The sequence below is a fragment of the Notechis scutatus genome, chromosome 6 (genome assembly GCF_049901735.1).
Source record: "Notechis scutatus isolate UNSWTSFEM ecotype Mainland chromosome 6, rNotScu1.2, whole genome shotgun sequence".
Classification (NCBI taxonomy): domain Eukaryota; kingdom Metazoa; phylum Chordata; class Lepidosauria; order Squamata; family Elapidae; genus Notechis; species Notechis scutatus.
In genome coordinates, this window is record NC_142014.1 from 30,918,367 (window position 1) to 30,934,265 (window position 15,899).

Sequence of the window (15,899 nt, forward strand, 5' to 3'; positions counted from 1 at the left end):
CTTTACTCCCAAATCGACCCTTGTTCCTTAACTATTCACTTCTCCTGACAGCTCTGCGCATGCACACACTGGGAAGAGACTCCAGATATTCTTCTTCCCCACTGATCTCTGACTGCGAAGGCAGCCAACAACTGTCGGACGGCCCTGGCCCCATCTCTGCCTCCGAAGCAGAGCACTCGTCAGAGCTTTCCCCAGACTCCAGGACTGGCTCATGTTCCTCCCCAACCTCCTCACTGCCTCCAGCTCCACTAGCTGCTGGCAGGACATAACACTGGGTGATCCCATTATCCAATAATGAAACATCTCTTTGTTATGGGAACAGTCCTTCTCTTTCTCCAGCACCTGCAGTGGTGACCTTGATGTTTTTTTTCCAGGCTCTCACAATCTCCACATACATTCTCGGCATTCCATTTTCCCCTCCCTCCCCGCCCCGGTTCATTACGAAGTTGAAAGGTTTAGGGTTTGAAAGAAGCCAATCTTGACACCTGGTTTGGTATTCAAAGGTGCACGTCAGAATGCCTACACTCAAAACACCTTCACAACTTCACAAATGCTGCAGTTGTAGTTGCATATCCCTCTAAGATGCCTAAGACCATCGAGTAGAAATGCCAACTTGGGAAAAAATGCAATAATCTGCGATAAAGAGTGTGCATCTCTCAAACACAATTTTACTTTCATTTTAATAGCATTTGATATAATAAAGTTGTAATAGCTTTTTAATGCTTCCATGTATAATTTAAGGCTGGAGAGAACTGGATAATTGCTAAAGAGGGTGACTTAAGAATGCAGAGGGATGAGAAGATCTTGTTAAATGTACATTCAAATTAAAAAGGTGGCAGCTTTTATTACAAGCTGGATCATAATTCCCTTTCCTTTCTGGGATTTTAACAGAAAGTCAATTGAAATGGACTTTATTTGCATATATTATGAGTTGTATGTTACAGAAGCTCTGGCGAATCATCAAAATTATTGGAAAGGGAAAACGTAAGATACAAAATTGTTGGTATTAAAGAAGAAAAAAAATTGCACCCTAATTTAATTGCTGGGTTTTTTTACTCTGTGCATCACTTTAGTGTAAAAAAAAACCTAGCTGGAATTTCTTTTTTTAATTCGTATGTATGTATGTATGTATGTATGTATGTATGTATGTATGTATATATGCATGCAGGTCTTGGTGTGTTCGGATCTTTTCCTGTGTAAGATTGAGAGTATCTTGGCAACGTTTCTATGAGGTCCCCACTCACCATCTTCAGGCTGGTGCTTTTGGCTTCGTGTTTGTGCGAGCAAAGTGTGATCAGAACTGCTGTCTCCCTATATATACTGGTGGGGAGGTTGGCTGTGTTGTCAGTTCTTGATTGGTTGATGGAGTTGATGTTTGGAGATTGTAAGAACAAGTGTGGCTGAGTTATTGGCTGTGTGTCTATCCTCCTCCTGTGTTGTAATGACCTGGGTAATGGGCTGTGTGATGACCTTCTAAGTTCTATTGTTTGACATCTTGGGTCTTGTGCTGTAATCTCCTGGGTCGTTGTCTGTGTTGTGACATCCTGAGGTTTTGTGGTGTATGTATGTATGTATGCATGTGTGCATGCCTACATACATACATATACATATACATATACATATACATATACATACATACATCATACATACATACACATACACATACACACACACACACACACACACACACACAATATATATATATATATATATATATATATATATATATATATATATATATATATATATTTGTTTTCTTAAGTTTTCGGGTATTACATGTACACACGTCATTGTAGTTCTTTTAGTTATATGTTTCAGCAGAATTCATCTGCCATCATCAGGTATACAGAAGCCTGATGATGGCACGATTCTGCTAATTTAAAAGAACTACAATGCGTGGATCAATCTATATATATATATATATATGTTTTCTGAGGTTCTCACGGGTATTTGTATGTGGATCTTTGTTATTTGGTTTCTCGCGTAAGATTGGAAGTATCTAGGCAAGAGAAGCACAGAGCCGAAGACACAAGCCTGAAGATGATGAATGAGACTTCATCGAAACGTTGCCTAGATACTTCCAATCTTACGCGGAGAAAACCCAAATAACCAATAGATAGATAGATAGATAGATAGATAGATAGATAGATAGATAGATAGATAGATAGATAGATAGATAGATATTCTTAAGTTTTGTGGTACTTACATGTATGGTATTCAGCTTTGTTGGGTATTTTCCCACGTCATTGTAGTTGTGTTTTTAAAGTTGTAGCAACGTTTGGCAGAATCTCATCTGCCATCATCAACTTTAAAAAGTTTACAACTTTAAAAGCACAACTACAATGATGTGGGAAAATACCCGAACAAAGCTGAATGCCATACATGTAAGTACTGCAAAACTTAAGAAAGATAGATAATAGATAGATAGATAGATAGATAGATAGATAGATAGATAGATAGATAGATAGATAGACAGACAGACAGACAGACAGACAGACAGGAATTAAAAAAAGAATTCCAGCTAGGTTTTTTATGTATATATGTATGTACATACATACATATATATACATACACACACACACACAACCTGTATATCTATGTTTGTACGTATATGTTGATAATATTTGTTATAACTTTGACTTGTTAGGAGCAGCTAATATGCATATGTTGGCCAAGAATCCTCAGAATAAGATGGAATAATGTTATAGGGGACAAATTTTGAAACTTTTCAAAATTCAGTCAATTTTGAAAAGCTATCCCATCAGGTAGAATATTGCTACTCAAAGAGAGAAGCAACCTGGAATTAAGAAGAAACTTCTTAACAGTGAAGACAATTAACCAGTGGAACGCCTTGCCACCAGAAGTTGTGGGTGCTCCACAGTGGTGAGATTCAAATAATTTAACAACCGGTTCTTCTACCCTAATGATTTCTTTCAACAATCAGTTTACCAAACTGCTCAGAAAGTTAACAACCGGTTCTTTGGAATCGGTACGAACTGGCAGAATCCGACCACTGGTGCTCCATCAATGTTGTTCTGACCCAGGCTTCGTCAAACTTATTGAAACACAAACTGAATTTAAAAATAAAACCTTTTTTAATGAGACGCTGGGAATTACTTGCATTCCCAGCCAAAACTCATTAGACACAATTCCTCCAGATAAGAGCACGCTTCTCAGTGCGGTCGAATGCTTGCCAAGAAACAGACGTCCAATTAACTTAAACCAACCCAAAAACCTAGAAAAAACTGACCAGAGTACAGAGCTTCACAAAGGACTCGGAAATTACTGAACTGCTTTGCTTCCTGCAATTTTATCCCTTATGGGAGTGGCAATCACCTCCCATCCTTACTCCCGAGTCACCCCTTCTGCTTCAGTTGCTCTTGCCTTCTAGCAGCTCTGTGCACACATGCACTGGGAGCAGGCTCCCCTAAGTCCTCTGCCTCGCTGCTGCCAGACTGTGGAGGCTCTGGAGTCAGCACATAACTCTCAGATGGTCCTGGCCCCATCCCTGCATTGGATGCAGGACCCTCATCCGAGTCCTGTCCAGACTCCCTGACTGGTTCCCTTTTGTCCTCACTGTCCAATACCTCTGCCGTCTGCAGCGGCTGCCGGCGAACCACAACAAATATACGTAGGTTCCTTCCAGCTCTATTCCATTCTAAATTGCCTTCTGTGAAAATAGAATCTTAAAAGCCTTGCAGCATGGAAACAGCCTGTACAGTGAGAATATGAAAGGAAGTTTAGAAGAAAATGTGGATTTTAATCATGGCGCATGCACAGATTTCATTAAGTTGCAAGCAACGTGGAAGTTTAGCAGTGAAATCCTACCAGTCTCCTGCCAGCAAAACAGCTCATTATTGCAAGTGGCCACATTTGTTTTAAGAACATGCTGGCTTTTTCAGAACTGTCCAATCTTGCAAACTAAAAGCAGGAGGATATATCAAGTGGTGTGGGATGAATAAACTAGGTTAACCATTTCCCAGTTTTGTGGTGTCCCTCTAATGTCATAGAAGCCTGCCGCTTGGATTGAAACATCTCCAAATCAGGGGGGGAAAGGGGGAAAAAAAGGTTCTTGGCACCAGAAAGTTGGAGCTAATTGTACTTTTTTTTTCTCTCATGTTTTTTTTTGTTTCTTTTCCAGTGGTATGATACCTAATTAGTAGTAGCGTGGGGGAAAAAATCAAGTCCCTGTTTGAAATGGGAAAAGGAACAATGCTAATTGGACATTTTACGGTTTATAAGGAGAAGAGGAAGAAACAGAGAGATGGGAAGAAATCCAGAAACATTATTTTTTTCCCCTTGCAAGAGAAATGTCCCAAATTTGAAATGTTGCCAATGGAATTTTGTTGTTCCTTTTGACCAGGGTTGGGCTTCAAAAATTTTAGCAACCTGCCTGGTTGTTGGATGGGTGTGGCCATGGTGGGCATGGTCTAGTTGGCCTCCTGCATCATGATGGGGGCGTTTTTACCCTTCCCGGGCTCCGGAGGCTTTCCTTGAGCCTCCGGGAAGGCGAAATGGCTCCCCTGGCTCTGGAGGCCCTCTGGAGGCCGTTTCAGGCCTTCCGGAGCCTCTGGAAGTCTTGTTTTTTTGCCCTCCCTGAGCCTCTGTGCACGCCCTGCACTTACCTGGGATCCAAAACAGGCCGCGTGGGGACTCCTGGGAGGGGTGGGGGTGGGGAACCAGCCAAGGGTGGGATTTGCTGTTTCACCGAAGTGGCCCTAAAATTAGCTACTGGTTCGGTACGGGTTGAGAAGTTAGTAACCTGGTTGTTAAGTGAATCTGGCTTCCCCTTCCCCCCTTGACTTTGTTTGTCAAAAGGTCACAAAAATTGTGACCTCGAAGCACAACTATGGGCATAAGTATGAACCAGTTGCTGAGCATCTGAATTTTGACTGTGGGGATCAATGGAGGGATTCAATTTTTTTTACTACCGGTTCAGTGGGTGTGGCTTGGTGGGTGTGGTGTGGCTTGATGGGCATGGCAGGGGAAGGATATACTGTAAAATCCCCATTCCCTCCCCACCCCACTAGCCTGCTTTCCAGCTTTGTTCTCCTGTGCAGGGCAACCAAAGGAGACCCAGCCGATCAGCTGGGACTCAATGGGAGGCAGAGAATAGATGGGGTTGGCGGGGCCAACCAGAGGTGGGATTTGCTGGCTCTCCGAACTACTCGAAATTTCCGCTACCGGTTCTCCAGAACTGTTCAGAACCTGCTGAATACCACCTCTGGTGTCAGAACCTGCTGAATACCACCTCTGGTGAGAATGCTGCAAAGGTGGTAAGTGTGAAAAATGGCCCCAAGTTCCCTTTTTTCAGTGCCTTTGTAACTTTGATCAATCACTAAATGAACTTACACTACCTGCACTTCTATAAAGTGAGGATTTCCCGATCGGAATTGCAAAGCTCCATATCATCTCTAGGGGGCAGCAAGGAGATTCAGTGACTGGAAACTTTTCTCGCCCAGATTTGCAAGACGGATACGTATCTATGTTGCCTACCCTTGTATTTGATTAGATAGATTTCCCTAGAAAAATGCAACAAACCAGCTTCACAAAATTGCTTTTGCATATTGATCTTGAAAATAATTAAAAGTGGGATAGCTTCTAAACAGTTGTTATTTCATTATTATTAATAGTATTTTTTGAGCCATTTAAACACTGCTAGAAAGAAAACTCAAGGAGCATTATCCTTTTCGAGACTAATGGAGCTTTTTCTGTTGGGTTCCTTATCAACTTCGTCTTATCAAAAACTCAAATGCATGATGGCACCAAATTAATTAGCATCTTGAAGGTACTTTAGACTTTTCTAATGAGGAAGCTGCATTGTTAAAGAGAAAAGACTGGATTCTGTCCCTGTTTTCCCCAAACCCTTCCAAAGACCTCTTGACACCAGCTGTAAGGCTTTAATTATTTTTTACCTAGCTTTTCCCCCCCTCTCCATTCCAGATGGAGCTGCAGATTTAAATAACTATTTCAAGTTGGTGAGACCCAGTTGCTAAGAGGGCTCCGTGGCACAGAAGGGAGGACTGAAAAAGATTAAACAGGGAAGGAGTCTGTTTACAAGCTGATGGCCTGGATATAAACCTTTAATCACTAGATTGCCCAATTAAAATGAAAGCAATATTGTATGTCTGAAATGGCATGGGTTTTCTCTCTCTCTCTCTCTCTCTCTTTCTCTCTCTCTCTCTCTCTCTGTGTGTGTGTGTGTGTGTGTGTGTGTGTGTAGAGAAGAGAAGAGAAGAGAAGAGAAGAGAAGAGTAGAACAGAACAGAATAGATTAGAACAGAATAAAATAGAGCAGAATAAATCAGAGAGTGAAGTGGAGTGGAATAGAACAGAACAGAACAGAATATGAACAGAACGAAACGGAACAGAACAGAACAGAACAGAATAGAATAAAAATGAACAGAACAGGATAGGGAAGGGTAGACTAGACTAGACTAGACTACACTAAACTAGAATAGAATAGAATAGAATAGAATAGAATAGAATAGAATAGAATAGAATAGAATAGAATAGAATAGAATAGAATAGAATAGAATAATTCTTTATTGGCCAAGTGTAATTGTACATACAAAGAATTTTAGGAAATCTGGAGGAAAAAAAATCACACATGGGAAAATCAGTAAAGTAAAAACATGAGCTCACCGCAAATTCATCCTGCCACTGATGTTCTTTCTGGAATTTTTCTGCTGCTTCAGCCAGACGCTATAAAGAAAAGAGAAGAGAAGAAATAACGTGTTAAACCATTCCGCACCGGACATGACAATCCTGGAATAAGGTAAGGGTCATTTTCTAATCTTAACATTGTTGGGTGGCTAATCCGAGGATCCCCACAGGAAACAGATGTAATAGGTAATCTAATATTACCATGCATCAGGGGTGGGATTCCAATTTTTTAACAATCGGGTCTGTGGGCGTGGCTCCGTGGGCATGGCTAGGTGGGCATGGCCATGTGACTGGGTGGGTGTGGCTTCTTCTTGTTGTTTTTTAGCAGCGCACACCCTCTTTTTTGCTCCCAGAAGGCTTCCCTGGGGTCCAGGAAGACAAAAAATGGAGCGCAGAGGGGTGCCCACCCTGTGCATGCCCCTTTTTTGCCTCCTGAGCCTCAGGGAAGCCTCCTGGGTGAAGCAGTAAGACAGTGAGAGGGATCCCATCACAGCTGATCATCGGAACAGCTGATCATCGGGAGGAAAATAACTTAAGGAGTGACTGGGCAGGGGAGAATGAAGTCAGTGATGTCACACATGCGCGATAAAGACTGAGTGGGCAAGGAGGGGTGGGCAGAGAGGGGCGGGGCCACCCAGGGGCACAATTTGCCGGTTCTCTGAACTGCACAGAATCGTAATAATCGGTTCTATAGAATCAGTCCGAACTGAATCCCACCCCTGCCATGCATTAGTCAAGATCATTAGCCACCGTTCTTAAGAATACAAGCTATTTTAATGTGACTCCTGAAACAGCCCATGAATGTTAAATATAATTTCGTAGTGAATAAAGAAGAAGTGAGAAACAAATGTATTGGATTCAGGTTTTATTTACAAACAGATCTAAGTCACATTTCCTGAACACATAATTATTCTTCCAACCTTTTTTTTTTTTTTTTTTTGCTCTTCTCCAATATTTGCTATCTATTTCTCCATATGGGAATAACAAATGAAACATCAAAGAGAAAATAATCATAGACTACGGATAATTGCTGGTAATAATAAAATGATATATACAGGCAGCCTTTGACTTAAGACCACAGTGGACTCCCAATATTTCTGTTGCTAAGCAAGACAGTTGTTAGGTAAGTTTTGTCTTGTGTTAAAAGCTTCTTTGCCAGAGTTGTTAAGTGAATCATTTCAGTTGTTAAAAGTAACCTGGTTATTAAGTGAATTTGGTTTCTCCCATTGACTTTGCTGGTCAGAAGGTCGCAAAAGAGATCACGTGACTCCCCAGGACGTGTTGTGGTTAGCTGGCCGCAGGTGCGGACAGCTGAGGAGAGTGAGGACTCAGATGAGGGGCCAGGACCATTAGGGAGTGGACTGCTGCCTTCAGAGATTGTGGGGGCTGGCAACAGCAATGAGGAGGTCCCTGAGGAGCCTGTGCCCAGTGCATGTGCACACAGGGCTACTCGCAGGAAAGAGCAGCTGTAGCAGCACGGGCAACTCAGGAGTAAGGCTGCAAGGTAATGGCAACAGGGAAGCAGATTCACTGAACAACCGTGTGGCTGTCTTAACAACCACAATGATTCACTTAACAACTGGGACGAGAAAGGTTTTAACATGTGTTCTATATTAGGTTTCCCCAAAAAGCACTAAGCAGACTTTTTGTCCCAGCAAAAACCCCTTTATTAAACAAATGTGAATTTCTTGCATTCACATTCAGCCAACGGCCTGGCAAACAGTCTTTCAAGGGTGTAATTAGAAGCACAAACCTTATCTATCTTGGAAAGCTGACTGGTAAATATTTCCAAATGCAGTGCTGCCAGGGAAGGCTTTAGCATAAAATCTCTAGGATGCATAGACAGATCTTCACAATGATGGAATGAAAAAACGAATTCTTTCCTGCAAAAGCCCCCTCCCCTTTTGTTCCTCTTATGGGAGGGGCCATTCTTAGTCCACCTGTGGGTTTACTCCCATGTTGATCCTTAGTTCATAATTGTTCTTTTCTTTTGGCAACTCTGCACATGAGCAGGCTGGGAACCGGCTCCAGCTGCTCCTCTGCCTCACTGCTGTCCGAGCCCAAAGGCAGCTGATGACTGCCAGCCTGCCCTGGCCCCATCCCTGCCTCTGACACAGAGCCCTCGTCTGAGCCTTCCTCAGGGACTGGCCCAGATTCCTCCCCAACCTCCTCACTGTCCGAATCTGCTGCCAGCTCCATCAGCTGCCGGAGGGCCACAACAACATGAGACAAAATTAACTTAACAGAAGTCTCGCTTAGGAACAGAAATTTTAACTATATCTGGTGGTTTTTGCATGTTTGTTCAGGACATCCTAAATTCGAGTTTGAATGCTCCCATAAATAGTATATTTTGTCAATTTGTGGAGGTGCAGGAGTATAGGCCGAAAACACAAGTGAAAAAAATAATTTTCCACCAGTTGATTAAGATGAATCCTGTTCTTCATAAACTCTACGCTACTTTAAGTCCTCTGCACAATGAACAATTCCATGATGAGAAGAGAGAAAGAACCTCATGTTTTGATGAAATGCAAATATTAACATCCTATGATCACACCCTGCCTGAACAAACAAAAAAAAGTGAATTAAAAAGCCAGCCACGTATAAATAAAACATCTCCACGATAGCAGACAAATCAGATGGAATAAAACAATGAATAATCATTTTGGAGTACATAAGAGTAGGATGGATCCAAATGCAGAGAATATTTCTGGGCTGTTTCACACTTTCTCATCTTCCGCTGGATGTTTCGGATCAGAAATTGTGTGGCTGGTATGGAATGTTGCCTATTTGAATGCAAATGTATGGGATTCACTCTTCCCGAATGCACCAGTGTGCAGATAGTTTTGTGTGAGCTGTTTGGGTCTGCGAATAAAATCTCGCTGTTTTCCTGCTTGATTTTGGTCTGGAAAGATCTCAGATAGCAGAACTAAAGGTTAACTTGTGTCCACTTTCTCCATCATCTCTAAAAAGCATTGACCTGAGATCCTTCTATCACAGTTTCATGTTCTTCTCTATAATCCTTGTTATGCACAGCCACCTAGGGCATTATGGGTTATTGTTAATAGATGGGGGGGAAGCTTTGTTCAAATAAATATCCCGTATCGTGTAACTGTTGCTTCCCAACGTTCCTCTACGGTCATTACAATAATTCAGATGCAACAACTTACAAGGCTCATGTCTGAAAAGGTTGGTCTCCTTTGAGATTCTCAATCATCCAGATTGTGGTTGTACTATTTTTTTTCCCAAAAAGCAAGTGGACTTACTTGGTTTTGTTCCTTGAAAATGTTTCGTTGCACGTCCAAGAAGCTTCTTCACTTCTAACTGAGTTGGAACTGAGGAAGCTTCTTGGATGAGAAGCGAAATGTTTTCAAGGGAAGAAACCAAGAAAGTCCACTTGCCTTTTGGAAAAGGATCTTTGAGTTGGTCTTCTTTACTTCTTCAGATTTCATTGGAATTTCTCTTCTCCTCCCTTTCCTTCCTTCCTTTCTTCATCTTCTTTCCTGTCTTCCTTCCTATCTTCCTTCCTTCCTTCTTGTCTTCCTGTCTTCCTGTCTTCCTTTCTTCCTTCATTCTTGTCTTCCTTAATTCTTTCCTGTCTTCCTTTCCTCCTTCCTTCCTGTCTTTCATCCTTCCTGTCTGCCTTCCTTCCTTCTTTCCTTCCTATCTTTCTCAGTCAATAATATACCATTATTGATAAGGCTTTTCTTCTTGGTGACCACCATTCAACACAACACAACAACACAAAACAGTGATATTGTCATCTACTATGAATTTGGATTTGGATTTTATTGTACCATTTGATGTATAGTTTTTATTTTCCCGTGCGCACTGAATTGCAAGTAGCTCAGAGCCTTGGGAAGATTTAGCAGCATAGGCACTGTAGCAAATAAAAACAAACAAACAAATACCTCTTGCATATTCCAATAAGTAATCCTTCACACAAAGGAGTCATTAGAAAATGCAAATATAATTTTTATGTGCCGTCGCTTTTTGAAGGTGCACGCACATATTTAATAAGGAGAATCAATGTTCCTTCAGCCATCTATAATTCAGCAAGCCAGCACTTCTTACTGTGGAAACAATTATCTTTTGGAAATGCTGTCTTCGCCTTTAAGGAGAAACTTCCTGACAGCTAGAACAATTAATCTGTGGAACAACCTGCCTCCAGAAGTTGTGGGGGCTTCAACACTGGAGGTTTTTTTAAGAAAAGACCAGAGAACCATTTGTTTCAAATGATATGGGGTCTCCTACTTGAGCAGGGAGTTAGACTAAAAGAACTCCAAAATCCCTTCCAACTCTGTTATTCTGTTAAATCAGTTCTGGTCTTCAAATTCAGAAAGAGAAATAAGTGGAGAGAAACTGGGATGGGCTTCCTCTGAATCAAGGCAGGGGATGGCTACTGGGGGCGAAGACTCTGCGGGGCTCGGAGAGCCTCCAATAACCTCAGAAAGACAAGCAGCAAGGGAAAGTTCTTAATAGGCTTAATTGAACTTCTGGGCATTCATCCAAGAGCATTTCACACCTTGTAAAAGTGTTGCAAGCTAGATAAACAATCCACTCAGCACTTGTGAGGGAGAGCCATTGAGAAAACCAGATAACATAGCCACTAACCTCCAAGGGGATTAATTCCCAAATAATAAGAATCACGTAACTCACCAAAAACTCCACTAAGACTCCAAGATCCCTCTCACAGTCACTGCTATTAAGCCTGGTTTTACCCAGTCTTTTATTTAAGTATTAAATGCACGAAACAATAAATAACTTTTTGGTATTTTATCTTTTTTTAGGTAATTAGGGCAAAGAAGCAACATCAAGTTGGCCACACCCACCCCATCACATGACCACCCACCCACACCCACCCAGCCAGCCATTAGGGCAGAGAGACCCTGGCTATAAAATTTGAAGCCCAGCCCTGAATCAAGGGATTTTTTTCCTATCTCTTGATAAATAGAAAAATCAACCACGAAATAGAAAGAACAAAACGGGAAAGATGCTTGTAAGTTATAGCATTTACTTGGTGAACCATCTGAACTTTTCTGCTGAGTTGAGAGAGAGAGAAAGAGAGAGATGGAAGTTGAACAAGTGAAAAAGGGGAACAATAGTCACATCAGCTGTCAGCCTGGAAACTAGCTAGCCGTTCAAAGCTTGGCCTCCGTGTCCCAAGAGATGTCACTGAATTCTATGAAAAGGTTTTCATGCACTGTCATCTGTCCACAGATAGAAAAACCAAGGAGGAATTTTATCTGATCTCCAGCTCCCAAGAAGGTTAATTCAGCCTTCAAACCTTCCGCAATATTTTTGGTCGTGTCTTTATCTCGCCTTGGCCAGCATCTGACAGCCAACAATGAGGTTGAAGGCATCTCACTGTCATGAAAGAAGAGTCCTTTTGTCCTTTCTACAATGGCTTCCTTTTAAATGCTTTGAAAGGGGTTGACAAACAAGAAGAATTTTATAAAAAATTACATATCAAAATAATTGAACTGGACTATGCTAATATAGTTATGATGGAAGATTTTAATGGAATTGTAGACAACAAACTGGACTATACAGCACAGAAAACAATAAAGCAAAACAGAAAGACTCTCCCTAAATCCTTTTTTAATATGGTAGATGAAATAAACTTAAAAGATACATGGAGAGAAAGAAATGCTAAAACTAAACAATACACCTTCTACTCAAATAGACACTTATCATGGTCCAGAATAGATAGGATATGGATGTCAACAGAATTGTTAACTCATATTCAAGAAATAAATATTGAAACAAGTACTTGGGCAGATCACAATCCAATGACAATTAAATGGAAAGGACAAAGAAGAAGATCTAGATGGATGCTAAATAATACTATTTTAAAGGAAAAAGACTTCACAAAGTGGATGGAGAAAGAACTGGCTTTTTTCTTTAGAGAAAACAAAAAAGAAGATACATCAATCCAGAATGTATGGGATACAATGAAGGGATATGCCAGAGGCTTGATAATAGACTATACAAGGAAAAGAAATACCATGAAAAGATTAGCCTCTAAGGCATTAGAGGATGAGTATAAAGGACTTGAAAAAGAGCTACAGAAAATGCCACAGAAAAAGGACATTAAGTTAAAAATGGATATAAACAAACATAAAATGGGTCTAATAGAAAAAGAAGAATCAGCACAGAAAATTAGAGGTGCTAAACCGAAAGGGGTTGTCTTCGAAAAACCTCATAGGGAGCCTGGGCTACATTTACATGATATGAAGAGAGAAATTCCACCTGTCAAAAATCAGAAGGAGTTGGCTGGCACCTAACCCTTATTAGTTAAAAGTCACCGGCTTCTGTGAGCAAAGGGTCTCATGTCATCAGATGAAGGGATAGGTCACCAAAGCCTATTTCTTTTATTTTCTTTTATATATTTTATATATAGGATTTAAAAAAACCTCACAGAGGCTCACAGAAGCTGGTGGTAACAGCTGTTGCATTTACCAACACAAATTCTAGGGCTCAATTGTAGTTGTAAATCAAGAGTTACTTGTCCTTGTGTAATTGACATCTTGAAGATGTTAGAAATAGAATAGAATAGAATAGAATAGAATAGAATAGAATAGAATAGAATAGAATAGAATAGAATAGAATAGAATAGAATAGAATAGAATAGAGAAAAAGTATAGAATGGAATGGAATAGAGAATGAAGAATAGAGAATAGAGTTGAGTTGAGTAGAGTAGAGTAGAGTAGAGTAGAGTAGAGTAGAGTAGAAATAGAATAGAATAGAATAATCCTCATTGGCCAAGTGTGATTGGACAAACAAGGAATTCGTCTTCGGTATATAAGCTCTCAGTGTACATAAAAGATATAAGTGATAAATCATGATCATAGTCATCATAAATATATTCATCATGAATAATGATACAACACTTAGTGATAGTCATCGGATACTAAATAAGCAAACAAATTCATACTAGTAGGAAACTAAATAAAACAATATGCATCATAAAGATACAAGCAACAAGGTTATAGTCATAAGTTGAAAGGAGATAGGTAATAGGAAGGATGAGAAGAATAATAGTAATACAGTCTTAGTAAATAGTTTGACAGTGTTATGTGAATTAGTTGTTTAGCAGAGTGATGGCATGGGGGGAAAAACTGTCCTTATGTCTAGTTGTTCTGGTGTGAAGTGCTCTATAACGTTTTGAGGGTAGAAGTTGAAACAATTCATGTGAGGGGTGTGTAGATATTTTCACAATCATTTCAAAGGAAATGGAAGGAGAGTATGATTGGAAGGCAGTTGGTCCTAGAAATCCTAGAGTTTGGGTGAATGAACATTTCAAAATTTCTCTGACCAATTTCAATGTTCGGTTCAGCCAGTTAAGGTCAGAATATTTCCCTTTGTGTTTATTGTGGCATTCTTACTTAAATGCTTGGAGCCCACTTTCCTCTTCATGGCATTAAGTAAGTAACAAAGGCCTGTTATTTATTCCTGATTAATTCCTACTGACAAGTCTTAGTGCAAGCCTCAATTAAAATGAAGTAGAATCCTAAATCCTGGAGCATTAAAATGTCCCGTAAAGCGATTCTATTTTTACACCCCCATAGAATTATATCATTAGAAACCCATTATACATACATGAAGCAACCATCATATGGTACAACACCGGCCCTGGGAGTCGCCTCGCTGAATTTGGAATCCTGCTTCCCAGCGAAATTAGATTATCGCCATAAAATGCTTTCCGTCGGCACAGCGTGTGGCGAGCCAAATTGGAACTAAGAGCTGCTCTTCGAAGAACATTTCTGCTTAACTAATCAAGTTGCCTTTACTGGAAGCTCTAAAGTAACACAGCTCACCCTGTCTAGATGTTGTCTGTTTGTTTTATCTGCTTTATTTTTTATATTTGGCAATGTAAAAGTGAAAAACATTTCACAATATGTTTATTTTTTTATTTTTTATGTTTCCTGGAAACCCTTAAATGTATGTATCCTGCCTTCCCTTCCTTTTTTCCTTTCTTGTGTTCCTTCCTTCCTTCCTTCCTTCCTTCCTTCCTTCCTTCCTTCCTTCCTTCCTTCCTTCCTTCCTTCCTTCCTTCCTTCCTTCCTTCTATTCCATTCTATTCCATTCTACTCTATTCCATTCCATTCCATTTTCTACTCTACTCTACTCTACTCTACTCTACCCTACTCTATTCTACTCTACTCTACTCTACTCCACTCCACTCAACTCCACCCCACTCCACTCCACTCCACTCTGGTTTTTTTTCTACTCTACTCTACTCTACTCTATTTTATGTTCTCTATTCTATTCCATTCTATTCTTGGGAGGACCTAAGGTTAAAAAGAGTTTGATTCTAGCCTTTCTTTCTTCTTTTTCTTTCTTCCTTCTTTCTCAACCCCTCCTCCCAGTGGCTCAAAGGACTTTTTTAATCCTGTGATTCTCAACCTTGAACCTCAGCAACTGCTGATTGTTGACAAGCAACTGCCCTAATAAACTCCCACCCTCAACTTCACTGATAAATGGAAAACTCCGCCTGAATCTCAACTAGTCTAATTCTACACAGAAAATTGAAAACTCAAAGTTTTAAGGCTAGATCGTCAATTTTGATCAGCATCCCGATGGCGCAATGTAGAATACACATTCCCTCTTCTTATCGGGCATGGCAGAAATTGAGAGCTGGCGTTTCGATGACAATCTGTTCATCAAAATGCTTCAGATTCAGACATGAGATGAGAGAATACTACAAGCTGCAGCACTTTTAAAGGAAGAGCAGAAGAGAGTAAGTAATAGCCTTGCAAATCTGGGCTGACAGGCAGCAATAGCATCTTGCAAGGAACAGGTTATCCAGTCTGGAGAAGCTATTACTCCTTTTAAGATAAAATTCATTTTTAGCTTCAATCATCTTACTTTTTTCTTTTTAATAAAAAATAAAAAACCTGTTACCCATCTGTGCTACTATAATTCAATCATTTGGGGAAAAAAAGAAAGGAGAATATTTCAACTGGTTTGTCATTCTAAGGATTACATCGAGATGGTGGCAAACCAATTTAATAAATACATAAGTAAATAAATAAATAGCACAATTTGGACAATGAGTAGCAAATGAGGCAAGGATAAAATTCTTAATGGCGTTACTTGTTTTCAACCCTGTTGTTTTCCTAGATTTTATCCAGACACACTATTGGTTGCTTGTGTGTTGGCTAAACAGAGTTGGAAAGGACCTTAGAGGTTTTCTAGTCCAACCCCTGCTCATGCAGGAGACCCTCTACCAT

General features: G+C 40.3%; 1 protein-coding gene across 6 annotated transcripts in view; it reads right to left on the reverse strand.

Annotated features, from left to right (window-relative positions):
* The window catches only part of CACNA2D1 (calcium voltage-gated channel auxiliary subunit alpha2delta 1), a 318,569-nt gene that overhangs the window by 151,612 nt on the left and 151,058 nt on the right, over positions 1-15,899 (reverse strand). For all 6 annotated transcript variants that reach the window (XM_087967845.1, XM_087967844.1, XM_087967842.1 and 3 more), the window contains exon 4: positions 6,646-6,705. In XM_087967845.1, the coding sequence (XP_087823971.1) occupies positions 6,646-6,705 (60 nt within the window). The remainder of the gene's footprint in view (positions 1-6,645; positions 6,706-15,899) is intronic.